Here is a 17,425-nt window from a genome sequence, read left to right on the forward strand (position 1 = left end):
GAGTTTTTACACATTGTTTTTTTTTCATGGATATTTAGAAAAATGCAAAATATGGTATTTAGAATGTATATTACGCCCTCCCATTGATTAATTGCAAAAAAACACACCACAAAATGCTGCAAGGAGTGTCATGCCACTTCCTGAGGCGGGTTTTTACAAATCACTGCATGAACAATGGCGGTGTATTGCCCATGGGAGGCCGATTTCAAAGTGTGTTTCGGCACATACTATGACTGCTTCACATTTAGCTGTGTGAACAGAAAAAGGCTGAATGCACGCGGCCGTGAGCGGTCCGTGGTAACACGGCCTGGATTCCTGCTGAGAGCAGGAGCGCACGGTGTCATTGGTTGCTATGACGCCATGCGCTTCATGCCGCCGCTGCACTACAGTAATACTCATATGATCTATACCACTGTATTACTGTAGTGCAGCGGTGGCATGAAGCGCATGGCGTCATAGCAACCAATGACGCCGTGCGCTCCTGCTCTCAGCAGGAATCCAGGCCGTGTTACCACGGACCGAACACGGCCGTGTGCATTCGGCCAAACTGGCATGGTCGACCAGAGGATTTTAAGAAATAAAAGCTACAGTCACGCGGCCCAGTTACTTCACCAGACAGTTTTGATAAAATGTGCCCCACTAAAAGGCCAGACACACACGAGCGAGTTCAGTGCAATAAACTTGCAGCGTGTATGACCTCCGCTGACAGGATCGCACAGCGTTATACCGATTTATAAAACTGTGACCCGGAGAGTCCTGGAATCTTTGATATTACTGACAGCATTATGTCAGTGTAATTCAGTAGATCTCAGGGTCACACAGCATTATAAATCAGTATAAGGGCCCTTGCACACGACTGTATGCCCTCCGAGACACAGTCCGTGAGCGGGCCATATGTCCCGGAGCGGCATTGATTATGCGCACAGCATCATAGATTACAATGATGCTGTGGACGTCGGCCTGCCCACGGGGCTATTGTCCTGCACTCATTTGAGTGCACAGAGTCATTGTAATCTATGACGCTGTGCGCACGATCAATGCCGCTCCGGGACATTTGGCCCGCTCACGGACCGTATGTCTCGGAGGGCATATGGTCGTGTGCAATCCTGTCAGAGGAGGGGAGGTCAGAAAGGGACCCCTCACTTACATGCTACAAGTTTATCACCTTGAACTCAATGGTGAGTGTCTGGCCTTACTGCAGGAAGGAGGCTAAAGGGACAGATGGCATCATCACCATGCGATCACCAGTCCTATGTCCTGAGCATTAGAGAAATCTTCAGTAACACTATACACAGCTTCAGAATCCAATCTGTAAGTAACCAGCAATGTGCTGAGGTGTTAAACGCTCGTTCAGGAGCAGAAAGGTAATGACGGTTAAAATTCATCATGCCGCCTGGTCAAGTCTTCACCGTAGTTAGTTGCCTGACTACCCACAAACATGTTCCAGTTGTCCAAGATTTCTTTCTTTGTCAGTTTATCGTCCTGAAGAAAAGTAGAATTCTTGATGTAAAATCACAGTAGACATTACACACACACACACACACACACACACAAGCTACTGCATTGTAACAATCTGATGTATTCACTTTTTGGCCTCTAGGGGCATCAGTCTATTACATAATATATTAAAGGGACACTGGTTAAAACTACGACACTGTTATACCTAGTGCAGATCCTGAAGGGGTGGAGGGTGACACAGGTATTCGCTATTTGCCGTTTTCAGAATCCCTGTGTCATGCTTTTTCAGTGTTTTGCTGTCCGTTTTTCTCGGATCCGTTCCGTTTTTTGTTTCCGTTTTTTCCGTATGGCGTATACAGTAATTACATAGATAAAATTGGGCATAACATTTTCCATAGATGGTTCCGCAAAAGAAACTGAACGGAAACTGAAGACATACGGATGCATTTCCGTATGTGTTCCGTTTTTTTTGCGGACCCATTGACTTGAATGGAGCCACGGAACGTGATTTGCGGGCAATAATAGGACATGTTCTATCTTTAAACGAAAATGGAATGCATACGGAATACATTTTTTTTTTGCGGAACCATTGAAATGAATGGTTCCGTATACGGAACGCAAAAAACGGCCAGTAAACAGGGGAAAAAAAACGGTCGTGTGCAGGAGGCCTAACATACAGGATCAGTTTTTTTTTTTTCCGTTTTCTGTTCTGATGGGTCAGAAGAATGGAAAACGAAACAGTGATGTGAACCCGGCCTTATCCGCTCCCTGGCACTCTGTTCCACCCTGGGCTGTCTTCACTGCACCTAAGTCCACGCATGTAAACGTCTGGCATGGACGTGGCGACGTGCTCCTGAGGCTAATGACCGACGTGTCCCTAAGCAGGACATTACCCAGCAGTGATGTGCTGCTTGATTGCTGCAGTTGCCTCCCCGCCGATCTAATATTGATGACCTATCCTGATGATAGACATAGTCGTCCTGATTTTGTCTTACAAATTTGCACTATCCCAGGTCGAAAATGGTCCGGGCTAAAACAAACCCTGCCCATAAGTGGGTGTTCCAAGGGGTTGGGCTTATACACCCCAATTTAACCAACTAAAATGTTGGCAAGTATGGATTGGTCATCAATCTAACAAAAGCAGACAGCCCCGTTAATACTACACCGGCCTATAGTTTAGTTCTTATTTGAGGTCACGTCTACGGCACAACCTGCAGGGTACATTTACTGCAGGACTGGATTAGGAGTTAGAGGAGCATATAAGACTTGCACTCAGCAGGATCCAGCGGCAGCCGATTATTGCATTTGCCTTTTTGTGGAGTTCAGTAAACACCTCGGTCGCGTGCACTCAGAAGTGTCAGCAATTAGCGCATCAATTATTGCCACCTCTCCTCCTGCTGAGCAAAGCTGAGGAACCCGAGACCCTACAGCTCCGATGCTGTGATCCTGCTCCAAGCCTCGCTGGGACTGGGTGATATGATAATGACATCCCTCCAGCAAGGGCCATGTGTAATTATTACATTAGGGAATGCCTACTTACGCAGTACAAGAGTGATGTCTAAGCTGCTATCAGTCAATGCAATGCTGGCAGTTGCAGGTTTACTACAGATGTATGGGAACTTTCTACATCCATCTGCAACATCCGACACTCCAGCTGTTATAAGACTACAACTCCCATCATCTGTTCTTGGAAGGAAGCATGCCGAGTTATAGTCTGACAACAGCCGAGTGCTGGAGGTTGCTTGCCCTTGGTCTATTCTAGATGTTTTCGCTCTGGTTTGACCTCTACAATATGGAGCAAATCATGGGGTGTTTGCTGTGTATGTTTGGCGTACATGACGGGTGTATGTCAAATGTGTCCACATTCACCTGATGGAGCCCAAACCAGTTTCCTTTTTCCCTCTGTTGCTGTATCGAATATCATACAGAGGCATCCAATAAGAGAAATGTATACTCGTTTTTAACATGGTAGCCTATGGGTAATGTATAGTGTTAAGCGAACTTCTGTTTTTAACATTTTAGTACAAGGTCCGGGTTATCTAAGAATTCCGTTATGAATTCCGCTACCACGGACCATAACTTATAACGGATTTCTTAGATAACCCAAACCTTGTATGCCGAACTTGAAAACAGAGGTTCGCTCATCCCTAGTGATGTATACAGTGGTATTTGTCAGGAAGACCCCCCCCTGTATATTTTATAACCTGGCATTCACACACTGAGGCAGATGTTCCCGTGTCCACTGCGGTTATCACTTACCTTGTCTTTGTCGGACTCATAGATTAGATGTTTGGCCTCTAAGTCTGCGTGGTCATACTCATGAGGTTTGATCCAATGGCTGATTTCGGACCGGTCCATCTTGCCATCCTTATTCAAGTCACGATGATCTGCAAACTGCTGGCGCTCAGATTTAACCCATTCAGGTTCTGGTTCATCAGGTTCAGGTGTGTACATGTCAGCTGAGGGACACAAACCATGAATGATGATGAGATGAACATTAGTGGATGTCACATCATGATAATACATGAGAGAGTCCACCAGAGCAAGAGACACCATAGGTGAGCGACTCTTCTATCCCGACTAAGGCCTCATGCACACAACCATTTACGTATTTGGTTCCGCAAACCTCGGATGCCTTCTGCATTGTTCTTTCTTCCATCAATCCAGAAACGGCTATTATCATCCAAAATGCAGATCACAATAGGACATGTTCTATAATATGCAGAACTGACAAATGGATGCAAGACAGTACACGAATAACATCTTGTGCTGTCCGGTTTTTGTTTTGCAGACCTATAGAAATAAATGGGTCCATGTGCAATCCGCAATAAATGCAGATCAGACTTGGATGTCAAATACGGTCATGTGCATGAGACCTAATACAGGAGGACCAAATGGGAGACCCTTCCAGGTCACGTGTATGTTCTTATAAAGCCATTTGAAAATGGGTTTAAATATTGCAGGAAATGGATTGGATTTATCAACCTAACTTACCAATGTATTCATTAACATCCACTGAACCATCTCCGTTTTTATCTATGTCCTCGATGGTTTCCTGTAAAAGCCAACAAGACAAAACTTTAGGAACCTGGAGTAAAAAAATAAGAACGCGACCATACAAAGGCTGGCGAATATTAAATCGGCTAGAACAGGATTCTCCTACCTTAGAGGGTTATTCCCGGACTGTGAAGTGACGGCATCTCTCAAGGATATGCCATCACTTTATTATCGGAGGGGGTCTAACTTCTGCGACCTCCACTTTTCTGGAGAATTAAGGGCCCACAAGAGTGATTGAGCGCTGCCCCTTCTAATCTTTCCCTCTCCACAGCAGACTGGCAGCGCTACTGAACCTAATATTTCAGATTAGGCCTCATGATGGACGACAGGTCACCAGTTTATGCTGCCCTCAAGGATCCTGCTTTAAACGCTGGGCCACTTACCTGAGCAATCAGTATTCAGCAGCTCAGGCACGAGTCCACGCAGTACAATGCACAGGTTCAGGAGTTTATATAGGAAGAAGGCCGTCATCACCCACGGGGTAAGGAGAACTTCTGAGCTTATGCACTGTACTGAGTGAACTCCAGTGATCGGCTTGTGCTGGACCTGCTCAATACTTATTTTAACAGGGGGATGGGGGGCGTTCTAAAACATCAGGGGTCAGTACAGAGATCTATCCCATAATCTATTTATCCCCAGGACTGTGACTGTGATAAGGGCACATCCTCTGCGTCTGGAGGAAAGAAGTTTCGTACACAAACATAGAAAAGGATTCTTTACGGTAAGAGCAGTGAGACTATGGAACTCTCTGCCTGAGGAGGTGGTGATGGTGAGTTCACTAAAAGAGTTCAAGAGGGGCCTGGATGTGTTTCCGGAGGGTAATAATATTACAGGCTATAGCTACTAGAGAAGTGAGGAAAATTGGCTTCTACCTCTTTTTTTTTTTTTTTTTGCCTTCCTCTGGATCAACTTGCAGGATAACAGGCCGAACTGGATGGACAGATGTCTTTTTTCAGCCTTATAAACTGTGTTACTATGACTGGGTCAATCTGGGTAAGTGACCCAACGTTTCATCGGGTATTCAGTCACCAGTTTATGGCACCCTCAGCTAGGTCATCACAACACTAGTGACAGATCCCCTTTAGAGTATGGCTACACTGGTCACAACCTGGATCACAGAGTAGCGGTGATCCCATAGAAATGAATAGGATAGTGGCACGAGATGCTGGATATTTTGCGACTCGCACTGCAGCCCAATCATTTCTATGGGATCAGCGCTACTCTGCGGTCCTGGCCACAACCGGTATCACTGTGGAGCCATACCCTTATGTAAGTGTTAATCCTTCCCACAAGGATCTGCTTTAAGGCTCATTTGAGAGATGTAAAATTCATCCATGTTCTGTCTACTAAAAGCTGGCAATTTTCCATCCATGTTGAAATCGGTTTGGTCTCTGCATTTTTCATGTCAGTAAAAAAAAAAAAAAAAATTATATATTATATCCCCCATATGGCTGACTTCTGGCTGCTGTCAGTTTTTTTTTTTTTTCATGAGCCCATTGACTTGAACGGGAGGAAAGGGGGGGGGGGGGGGGGGAGAGTCCATTGTGAAAACTGAACAGAACTACTTTTCTTTGAATGTGAAGAAAATAAGATATTTAAACTGTCTCATTGACTTTTAATACAGTGTTCAATCTGTGTGCTGTCCATTCAACACGTGGATAGCTCACACACAAAAAAAAAAAAAAAACAGCTCTTAGATCAGGGATCAGCAACCTTTGGCACTTCAGCTGCTGTAAAACTACAATTCCCAGCATGCAAACATGTTCGGCTACTCTTTTAACTCCCATAGAAGTGAATGAAGCATTCTGGGAGTTGTGGTTTCTGAACAGCTGGAGTGCCGGAGGTTGCTGATCCCTGTCTTAGATGTTCCTGTTCCTGCCTGGGACATGAAGGGAGCATTGACCACAGAACTGAGGTCTATACTCAATAGCAGGTATGTCAATCTGGTGGCCCTCCAGCTGTTGCAAACTTACAGCCTCCATCATGGCTAGACAGCCTACAGCTATCAGGGGCAACAGCTGGAGGCCACGAGTTTGACATCCCTGCTCTATGGCCTTACAGAGCCTTTTTTAATTCAGGGGATGATCAGGGCTCCTCCATGTCACGGCAGGAGCAGAAAGAGCTACAGGGGCCCTACGGTGTCAAGAGCCCAGCATCCTGGATCCCTGAGAGTTCTCACCGTGACTACGATGTCCTGCATATAGTCAAACTCTTCTGGGTGCAGGAATGCTGTGAACTCTTCCCTGGTGGCGATCAGGTCACCATCTTTGTCTGCTTGCTTAAATCTTCTCTCATCGCGTCTCATCATCTGGCGGTATCTTTCTTTATCAGGAACATCGTAAAACTCCTCTTCTCCTGAGAAATACATGAGACGGCACTATTTTTACACTACTTTACATTGATAACCGGGAATCTCACGGTATACATACGTAGAAGTATTGACATCATTGACACACCCAGCAGATATACAGTTACGCCTGGTGCAGGGCCCGGTGGGTCAAGGCACGACACAGGGACTCTCTCTGGTGGCTTGGACCAGCCCTTCAGGCCCCGCATTCGCAAGAACACCATTTTGTTGGTAGCGTTCCTTAATATTGGTTAACATGATCCATGTGTATGTCCACCACATCTCCATTCTGTGCTGTAGAATATCTAGCCTCCATTATATATCCCCCTACAACATGCAGAATAAGGGAATGAAAGCATAATCCTGCCAGGAGCAAGTATTTCCACCCAAATTGTACCAAAGCTAGCCAAGAAAGCCAATGTGCACACATAAGAAATGAATATAAGTGAATGGGCTACAGGTTCCTAGATGCAATAAGTTTCCCTAATGGCGTGGAGCAGAAAGATACATGAAGGACAGGGGCGGGGAGAGTAAAAAGCATTGTGCGATAGCCATGCAAGCCGTCATAGCCACAAATAGGGCCAATGAGTCAGTGCAGACATGCAAATTAGCCTTCTTCTTAATGGCTGCTTTTTCACAAATTAAAGAGGTTCTCCACCTAAATCGCTATGTGAAAATCTGATTACTAGTGCAGGCGGATAGACGGTAGGCCTCGGCGTCTTCTAGTCTCTGCTGTCAGCAGTGGCAATCCATCTTCAAGCCATGCCTGACAGATTGGTTGCTATCTGCCACAAGTTTTGACAGCAGGTTGTCAAGCTCCACTTGTCCCTAGCAACCAAGTCACTAAAATCAGACCAGGGTTCATTTAGCTGAAGAACATCTTTAAGAGGAGGCAGTTTGACAGGAGTCCTCCACAGTGAAGACAGGCCATGCTCTCATCCCCTTACCTGCAGCATACCCATATGTGGTGTTCTTGTACTCTTCCCAGGAGATCTTATCGTCTTTGTTCTGATCGTAATCTACCCAGTGCTTGTTCACATTCTCATAGATGTATCGCTTCTGGGTGTGCGTGATCCATTCTGTCAGCTCCTTGCCAGTAATGAAGCCATCTTTATTCTTGTCTATCTTATCAACTATCTTCCTGCAGGTGAAAGAGGAAAGAGCAATTAACCAAGATGATGAGGCTCATACCTATTAGATGGGAGTAGGTCTGTTTGGAGTACTCCTCCCAAGACACCGATCCGTCGTGGTCCTTATCGTGCAGCAGCACCTGCTTGTCCACATGCTCCGAAACAAAGCGTCTGTGCACAAACTTGATCCAGGCCAAGAGTTCAGGTGCTGTGACATAGGAGTCATTATTACTGTCAATCCTATCAACTATCTTCCTGCAATGAACCAGAAACTGCACGTGTTAATACCGGAGCGTCATCTCCCGCGTCAGTCATACAGCACGCACTAGATTGGTGGAGGAGGCAGGACTGCTCTGCTGCCTTACAACCCCCATTTCATATATTATTTTAGGACACGTTTAGGCTACTTTCACACTAGCGTTCGGGGTTCCGCTTGTGAGTTCCGTTTGAAGGCTCTCACAAGCGGCCCCGAACGCATCCGTAGAGCCCCAATGCATTCTGAGTGGATGCGGATCCGCTCAGAATGCCTTAGTCTGGCTCTGCTTGGCCTCCGTTCCGATGGGGACGGATCCTTTTTTACTGACACAATATGGTGCAATTTCAAACTGATCCGTCCCCCATTGACTTTCAATGTAAAGTCTGGACGGATCCCAATGTTTGCATTATAGGAGCGGATCAGTCTGTGCAGACACCAGACGGATCCGCTCTGAACACAAGTGTGAAAGTAGCCTTAGCCAGTATTGGGGTTCTGGACTGCCCTGCAAAATGGATGCTCAATGTAAACCACGGATGCACCATTAATATGTGGTTACTAAGGCTATGGCTCCACGGGGGATTACAGTGACCCCAATGTTTCTCTCTGGGAGAAAAGCTGCACAAGGCCTTGCCAACATTAACTAATAATAATAATAATAATAATAATAATAATAATAATAATAATACTACTATGGTCATGTTTGATTGTTGCAAGCTTACAACTCCTTTAATAGACATAGGGATTTTACAGTTGGGGGTTCTACATTATAACAGTCATGCCCGATAGCCAGGAATAGGCGTTTGGTGGGGGTCTGACTGCTGGGACCCCCACTATTCATGAGAATGGGGGTCCCCCCCCAGTATGTAAGGAGTCAGAGAATAAATGTCTGTGATGCCATTCCATGGCTGCCAAACAGAAGCCAAGTACAGCAATCATCCGTCTCTGCCAGTCCTAAAGAAAAGAATGGAGCAGCACTATACATATGGGGGGGGGTTGTGATCAAAGGGGATCCCAGTGGTCATACATGTGTATATACTTTAAATCTTGGGACAATCCCATTTTATGTATAAAAGAACCAGCAGTGATAACTGTAGTCTGGGACCAGGCAGTAAGTGTCCATTTCCCGTGAAGTGCCAGCACTCGGGATGCCCCCTGAAATCTATAAGCTGGTCATGTAACGGATGGATACGCTGGGTCCTCCCAAGCAAGTTCAACTGAGCAGCAAGGTTGAACTGACTGTATGGTGATATCGGAACACAACCGGAATAAGATACACAAAGCTGTATGGACTGCTCTCACTCATTGATTGTAGTGCACCTTATATGAGAATTGCATCATCACGCTATATATTGAATAGCTCTTCCAGAGATATATAGTGCTGCAAATTCAAGGACTAACTTTCCTTGACCCTAAGGAGGAGTTCTATATTTTAGCATTGTATTTTATGATCATATGAAGTGTTTTAAGTTTGGGTAATATTTTACTATTTTAATCATTTATTTTAGGGCACAACTATTGTTACAGTGAGGATAATAAACTATTGAATCCTATCATATCCAGATTGTGTGTGATCCCGTATGTAGAGAGTGCCCCTCTTATTTCCATAACCAAGTACGACCTCTTGTTACTGCATTCTGCTCATCTATGGAGTCCCTAAATGTTGGATCCACCCTGCTCACTCAGGACATCTGACAAGCTTCTGCCTTCCCCTACTGTCGGTAAGGTCTCGCTGCTTCTCCACTGTACGTCTGAAGTAAAACGGGCTATAAATTTGACAAAGGTTCTCAAAGTTTCCCCATCACATTCTACTGATGTCCTTACAAGGACTGACTCTGCGGCACGGCCCACGGTGCCAATGCCAAGCAAGATCATAGACTTAAGTTTATAGAGGGGAAGTTACAGAGGACCTGATGGGACGCTGCATCTCTGGTGCCCCTATAACTAATTATGGAACTCCATGATAAGCAATTGCCTAATTATATACACCTATTACCATTTACAAGTATTTCAGGGTAGAAGGCAGTGACATGTAACTGCTGGAGTGGGCAGCGCCTCATAAATGAAGTCTTACATAGCAGTAGTACATGCAGATGTGCACAGATGTCTTCTGCATCCTTAAAGGAGCAAGAGCTGAAACACTTGACATTCCTTCCTATTCTTATCCCTCCTACTTTAAGAAAGAAAAAAAAAAAAAATCTGGATACTGCCACGTTAACAGTCTGGAATGTTCCCGAGCCCCCCCTCCCATTGTAGGGTGGGAGTTGTGGAGGCTGGTCTTCCTCCATGAACGTGGAGCTAGGGTTACTCTGCACTTCATAGTTATCTTCTCAATCCTCCCTCCTCTCTTGCAGACTGTCCATTTTGGAGGGTCACAACAAGGAGTCATTTACTTGACTTTTGTGCGACCCGGACCATAAAGATATCTCAGGGTCACCGTAGGGTACAGATTGACGGTTTTTGCTTTGTTGGCAGATCCAGAATTTTTGGACAAGCAGTTGCAGAACGAGAAGTCAAGATATGACCCAGCAAACAAAACCCATCATCTAGTAAATGTCCCTGCTGCGCGGATTCCAGTGCATCCTATGGCGGAATGTACCGTAAAGTGTACGAGGAGCCTCCAATGTACTCAAGACGCATTAAAACAGTCTGGACTACTGCTTTTTACCTCATCATGTACAACACGGGTGGGAGTCCCAGCACCCTATTGGTGCACATCCTGACACATGCAAGTAACAGGTCATCAAATTAAAAAATTGGAGAACCCCTTTAATAAAATCAGCTGATCGAGCACGTCCCTTATATTCGTCTTGTGTGGTGATCCGCAACCTATTAAGAACTAACTCCCAGCATGACCCACATACTAAACATAGGCGTACTCAGGTCATGGTGGGAGTTAGTTGGGAGTTTTAGTTGCAAAGTCACTGTGGAACAATGCCCTGCAGTGCCCGCTTTCATCTAGCCATGCACCTATGGGGTAAAAGTAACTGGCAATGAGGATTTTGGGTGTTAGTTCACCAACTATACTGCACTGATCACCTAGTGGTCTACAAAACCATGAATGGATAATTAAATGGAATATAACCTTGAATAAGAAGATGGACATCACATAAGGGTTCAGTGATGCCAGGGACTGGTGTACCCCATGCCAGTGCCAACGCGGAGGACACAAAGCTTTCAGAGCCACCCTAAAAGATTGCTAACAAAGGGTTAAATGCCAGTCTCTTACCCCAGGCGCTCTTGGCTTTCCTCAGGAGTGAGCTGGTCAAACGTCTTCGCCTCTTCTTTGCCTAGAAAGGCTTCGTGGTCGTACTGGAAGTCCTGGCTGTCGTCATGTGCGTGGTCGCTCAGGTCCTTGCTGTGGTGGACACGGTCTTTCTTCTCCTGGGTCGGTTTGCACGACACCCATGAGGCACAGACGCCCAGCACGAGAAGTAGAAGGAGGGTACGCATTGTTCTGCGGTGACCAAGCTTTATGTTACCAGTCAGCACTGGGCACCTATACGTCTGATGTAAGACAGTGGTCTCCAACCTGGGCTCTCTAGGACACGTAAGACTACAACTCCCAGCATACCCTAACAGAACCTAGAGTCCCAGGTTAGAGCCCACTGCTTGCAAAGACTTACATGTCCTTGTGCAATGAACCATACTTAGCCCTCTGGGATCTGTACTACTAGGTAATGGTGATACAGTATTACCCCTCTACCAGGGGTCACCACCCTGCTCCCCAATTCAGGACTGTACCTTGTGATGCTCGTTCAGCCTCCAAGCCGGAGTGATTGCAGTCTGTGTGTACATCTGCTGCACAGCCCCTTTAAAACACTTGCATCAAGTAGGCGTAGAAGAGGCGGGACTAACCTAATTAGAATATTAGAACGCCCACGGGAGGCGGGGCCACAGAAGATTCTGGATTGAGCGCTGGTTTCTCATTGGCTGGCCCTCGCCACGTTGACACGACCACGTGTTGGTCTGGTTCGTGCCTGGGTGTAGACCTGCTCTGCTCGAGGGGAGTGTCAGCTGGTCGGTGTGTTGCCAAGCAACGCTCCGGCGTTTCGTACGGGTGCTCGATGGGGCAAAAAGGTTGAAGTTCGAGTTCTACAGGTCACAATTCAAAACGGTGTGACTTGGGGTAGATTTGGGGACTAGCGCTAAGGAGGAAGCAAGATGATAAGGGACGAGCTTATTTATAGAAATTGGTGCAAGGAAGAAGCAGTGCTGCCCCTAGTAACCAACCAGATTCTCTCTCTTATGTAAATGAAAGCTGCCGCCTAATTGGTTGCTATGGGTAACTGATGAATGTCCTCTTGCACTAGTCATTATCTTACTAATAGCTGTAGTACTGCATATTACTTACCAACATTTAGGTTGGTAAAATCGGCACATGGAAAACCCCGCCCCAGGGAACGCCAAACGCCTACAGGAAATACCCATTTATAGGGTTATAATTAGCTCCGCCTGTTCACGGTTTTCAAATTTGCTGGGACAGACTCTGAAAACCAGGGACACTCCCTGCAAATTCAGGACAGTTTGCAACTATGCAGTAAGTAGTATAATATTTTATTAGCCTATGGCATAGAGGATGTAGGGCTTCCATAGAGGCATGTCAGCCCTCTGCTGTACCTCTACATGCCTCTGATATCATATGGAGCGATCAAATAAGCTCCAACGTGGCCTGAAAATTGGTATATGACACTCTGAGGTCTCCTAGGATTTTTTTTTATATCTGTTCATTATCTCTTTTTTAACCCCTTAACCCCTTAAGGACCTAGGACGTACCGGTACGCCCTATTTCCCGAGTCCTTAAGGACCTAGGACGTACCGGTACGCCCTATTTCCCGAGTCCTTAAGGACCGAGGACGTACCGGTACGTCCTGACTTAAAATCGGAACTCCGGCGCCGCAGGGGTTAATCGGAACGGGATTTCGGCTGAAATCATTCAGCCGGCATCCCGTAACAATGCAGGGGGGGGTCATTTGACCCCCCCGTATCGGCGATCGCAGAAAACCGCAGGTCAATTCAGACCTGCGGTTTTCTGCGTTTCCGGTCCATTCGGGTGTCCTGTGACCCGATGAACCGGAAAAAGACTGCGATCGGTGGCGTAATTATACACCACCTATCGCAGTCCGAGGATTTGGAGAGGCGGTGCTGGCCCTGGTGCTGAATGCCGCTGTCCAGGGTGCTGATTGGTGCAGGGGAGAGAGGCGCGAGATTCAAACTTCCTGCGCTCCTCTCTCCCCTCCTCTTCCTGTCCAGCACCCTGACCGTGCAGCATCGTCCAGCACCAGCTCCTGTGTCCCCCTAATCGGAATCCATCACCCTCCTGCACCCATCGCCACCCAGGTAGGTTAGGGTCAGTGAGGGAGAGGCACCGTTAGGCAGGGAAAGAAGGGAAAAGTAAGTTAGAAAAAAAAAAAAAAAAGTACTTTTATTCCAAACTTCCAAACTTCCATCTAACCCTAACCCAGACCCCTCCTGCCACTTGCCCCCCCACCCACCCCCCACCAGCCACTTCCCCTCCCCCCCCCCACCCACCCCCCACCAGCCCCCCCCACCCCCCACTCACCACCACTTTTTTTTTTCTGCGTGCGCTGACTGGCCGGCACTTTTTAGCGTCCGTCCACTGTTAGCGCATCGCCCGCCCCACCACCCCACCGACCGCTGATCAGCGTTGTACCGCTGATCAGCAAGTTTTAACTTTTTTTTTTTCTAACACTTGCCCATTTTTTTGCCTGGACTTTTTAGTACGCGAACACCCGTTGCCCCCACACACACGCACATATAATAAAGTTTGCCACACACGCACACCTACACGCACACACACCCATGGCCCACCGGATGTTCTCGGCCGAGGAGGCATACGCCCAGATTGCCTCCGACTCTGAGAGCCCCAGTGAGGATGAGGATGACCGCACATTCCTTTTGTCATCCGCATCCTCCTCATCATCATCTGATGACGATGAGCCACCAAGGCGGCGGAGACGCCGCCAGGCGGAGCCAGGGGCCCCACATGCTAGGGATCCTGTGGCCCACCCTAGTACGAGCCGCCCTGGGGTTCGTACTGGTTTCCCGGCCCACCAAATAAGTCCACCGGAGCCCCCTGCCGATGAACTTAGCTGGTGTCCCCCAGTGGACTTTGAGCCTGAGATTCCGGATTTTGCTGGCAATCCTGGAATCCAGATTCCCACAGTGGGGTTTACTGAAATAGACTATTTTAGTTTTTTTTTCAGTAACTCACTGGTGAATTTGATGGTGGAGCAGACGAATCTGTACGCCCAACAGTTCGTCGCTCAAAACCCAGGCTCAGTTTTGGCTAGACCCGGTGGCTGGACGCCGGTCAGTGCAGCCGAAATGAGGACATTTTGGGGCCTCGTGCTGCATATGGGTCTAGTCCAAAAACCCAGTGTCAGGCAATACTGGAGTGGGGACGTCCTATACCAGACCCCACTGTACAGTATGGTCATGATACGTCACCGGTTTGAGGCCATCCGGAAATGTCTGCATTATTCCGATAATGCAGCATGTCCCCCCCGAAGTGATCCTGCCTATGACCGGCTGTATAAGATACGGCCGGTCATCGATCACTTTGGGGCCACATTTCAGCAGGCCTACGTACCTGGAAGGGAGGTCGCGGTTGATGAGTCTCTCGTTGCGTTCAAGGGGAGACTCAGTTTCCGCCAATACATTCCCACAAAGCGGGCGAGGTATGGCGTGAAGCTATACAAAATTTGTGAGAGTGCCTCAGGGTACACTTACAAATTTCGTGTGTACGAGGGGCGAGATTCCCGTATTGAACCCCCAGAATGTCCCCCCACTCTGGGTGTTAGCGGGAAACTCGTGTGGGACCTTATGTACCCACTGCTGGATAATGGTTACCACTTGTACGTGGATAACTTTTATACCAGCATTCCCTTGTTCAGGTCCCTTGCCGCCAGATCCACGTTCGCTTGTGGGACCGTGCGGAAAAATCAACGCGGCCTCCCTGCCTACCCCCTCCAGGTACCTATCCCCAGGGGTGAGACCCGTGCCCTTACCAGTGGAAACCTGTTGCTGGTCAGGTATAAGGACAAGAGGGATGTCCTTATGCTGTCCACAATCCACGGTAACGGCACCACCCCTGTCCCTGTGCGAGGTACCGCGGCAACGGTCCTCAAGCCCGATTGTATCGTCGACTACAATCGGTATATGGGAGGAGTTGATCTCTCTGATCAAGTCCTCACGCCATATAACGCCATGCGCAAAACCCGGGCATGGTACAAAAAAGTTGCGGTCTACTTGGTACAGGTTGCCATGTACAACTCTTTTGTACTATCCCGAAGCGCTGGCAGCACAGGGACATTCCTCCAGTTCTATGAGGCAGTCCTCAAAGACCTGATCTTTTCGGACCGGGAAAGAGCAGGCCGGAGTACCTCGGGAATTGGAGGCGCCCGGATCGTCCCTGGCCAACACTTTCCAGGTGTGGTCCCCCATACTGGAAAGAAGGGACGAACCCAAAAAAAGTGCAGAGTGTGTCACAAGAGGGGGATACGGAAGGACACCACTACTCAATGTGACACTTGCCCCGATCATCCGGGCCTCTGCATTATCAATTGCTTCAGGGAGTATCACACTTCCATGGAGTACTAAATTTTTATAATCCTCAACAGTCCACTAGAGAACATAAAACACTATGGCTCTCAGACTTTGGAGACACGGAAACAATTTTTCTTTCCCCAAAAAATATTAGTTTTAGAGCAGGCATCCTCAAACTGCGGCCCTCCAGATGTTGTAAAACTATAACTCCCAGCATGCCCAGACAACCTACAGCCATCAGCAGGGCATGGTGGGAATTGTAGTTTTACAATATCTGGAGGGCCGCAGTTTTAGGATGCCTGCTTAGTGTCTCCAAAGTCTGAGAGCCATACATATTGGGCATCGTCGCGTGCGTAAAAGTCGTCGCTATAAAAATAACTTTTGACCAAACGCCTCGGATGAACGGTGTTAAAAATATAAAATAAAAACTGTGCCAAAACACCAATTTTTGGGCAAAATTTCAATTTGAATCCATTTTGCCGGTAATAAAGCAAGGGTTAACAGCCAAACAAAACTAAATATTTATTGCCCCGATTCTGTAGTTTGCAGAAACACCCCATATGTGGTCGTAAATGGTTATATAGCCGCACGGCAGGGCATAGAACGAAGGGAACTCCATATGGTTTCTGGAAGGCAGATTTTGATGGACAGTTTTTTTTTTGACACCATGTCCCATTAGAAGCCCCCCCTGATGTAGCCTAGACTAGAAACTCCAAAAAAGTGACCCCATCTAAGAAACTACACCCCTCAAGGTATTCAAAAGTTACTTTACAAACTATGTTAACCCTTTAGGTGTTCCACAAAACCAAATAGTGAATGTAGAAACAATTTTAGAATTACATTTTTTTGTTACATTGCCTCAAAAAAGACTAATATAGAGCAACCAAAAATCAAATTTACCCCAAAAATAGTCCCAAAACAACAACCACCTTATCCCGTAGTTTCCTAGATGGGGTCACTTTTATGGAGTTTCTACTCTAGGGGTGCATCAGGGGGCTTGAAAGGGTACATGGTGTCAATAAACCAGTCCAGCAAAATCTGCCTTCCAAAAATGACGTTCCCCTTCTTCTATGTCCTGCCGTTTAGCCAAATAGTAGTTTACGACCACATATGGGGTGTTTTTGCAAACTACAGAATCAGGGCAACCCATTTTGAGTGTTGTTTGGCAGTTAACCCTTGTTTTACTCCTGGAAAAAATTGATTATATTGGAAAATTTTCCAAAAAATAGAAATTTCAAAATTGTTTCTCCATCTGCCATTAACTCTTGTGGAACACCTAAAGGGTTAACAAAGTTTGTAAACCCAGTTTTGAATACCTTGAGGGGTGTACTTTCTTAGATGGAGTCACTTTTTTGAAATTTCTATTCTAGGGGTGCAACAGGGGGCTTCAAATGGGACATGGTATAAACAAAACCAGTCCTGCCAAATCTGCCTTCCAAAACCCATATGGTGTTCCCCTCCTTCTATGTGCTACCGTTCGGCCAAACAGTAGTTTACAACCACATATGGGGTGTTTATGAAAACTACAGAATCAGGGCAACCCATTTTGAGTGTTGTTTGGCAGTTAACCCTTGTTTTACTCCTGGAAAAAATTGATTATATTGGAAAATT

At 46.8% G+C, this 17,425-nt stretch overlaps 1 protein-coding gene across 2 annotated transcripts; it reads right to left on the reverse strand.

Annotated features, from left to right (window-relative positions):
• Positions 1 to 1,103: 1,103 nt before the first annotated feature.
• RCN3 (reticulocalbin 3) lies at positions 1,104 to 12,097 on the reverse strand. Of its 2 annotated transcripts, none has more exons than XM_040433988.1 (7): positions 11,990 to 12,097; positions 11,475 to 11,702; positions 7,810 to 8,003; positions 6,695 to 6,870; positions 4,453 to 4,513; positions 3,718 to 3,917; positions 1,104 to 1,482 (listed from the first exon to the last, which is right to left on the reverse strand). In XM_040433988.1, exons 2-7 carry the CDS (start codon positions 11,696 to 11,698, stop codon positions 1,375 to 1,377), a joined length of 963 nt encoding a protein of 320 aa, XP_040289922.1. In that variant the 5' UTR covers positions 11,699 to 11,702; positions 11,990 to 12,097; the 3' UTR covers positions 1,104 to 1,374. The 2 variants fall into 2 exon arrangements, with proteins under 2 accessions (XP_040289922.1, XP_040289924.1); XM_040433990.1 differs by lacking the exon at positions 7,810 to 8,003 and adding an exon at positions 8,054 to 8,247.
• Positions 12,098 to 17,425: the final 5,328 nt, after the last annotated feature.

Source organism: Bufo bufo, chromosome 1 (assembly GCF_905171765.1).
Source record: "Bufo bufo chromosome 1, aBufBuf1.1, whole genome shotgun sequence".
Lineage (NCBI taxonomy): Eukaryota > Metazoa > Chordata > Amphibia > Anura > Bufonidae > Bufo > Bufo bufo.

What these genes read in the sequence shown, in the direction of transcription:
- RCN3 (XM_040433988.1), bottom strand. Translation starts at nt 11,698, where the DNA reads ATGCGTACCCTCCTTCTACTTCTCGTGCTGGGCGTCTGTGCCTCATGG. An exon ending in TGCAGGACATCGTAGTCACG is followed by an intron (nt 4,514 to 6,694) that starts GTGAGAACTCTC and finishes TGGCTTTTACAG; the next exon opens with GAAACCATCGAGGACATAGA. An exon ending in ATGAGTCCGACAAAGACAAG is followed by an intron (nt 1,483 to 3,717) that starts GTAAGTGATAAC and finishes ACTTTTCTTCAG; the next exon opens with GACGATAAACTGACAAAGAA.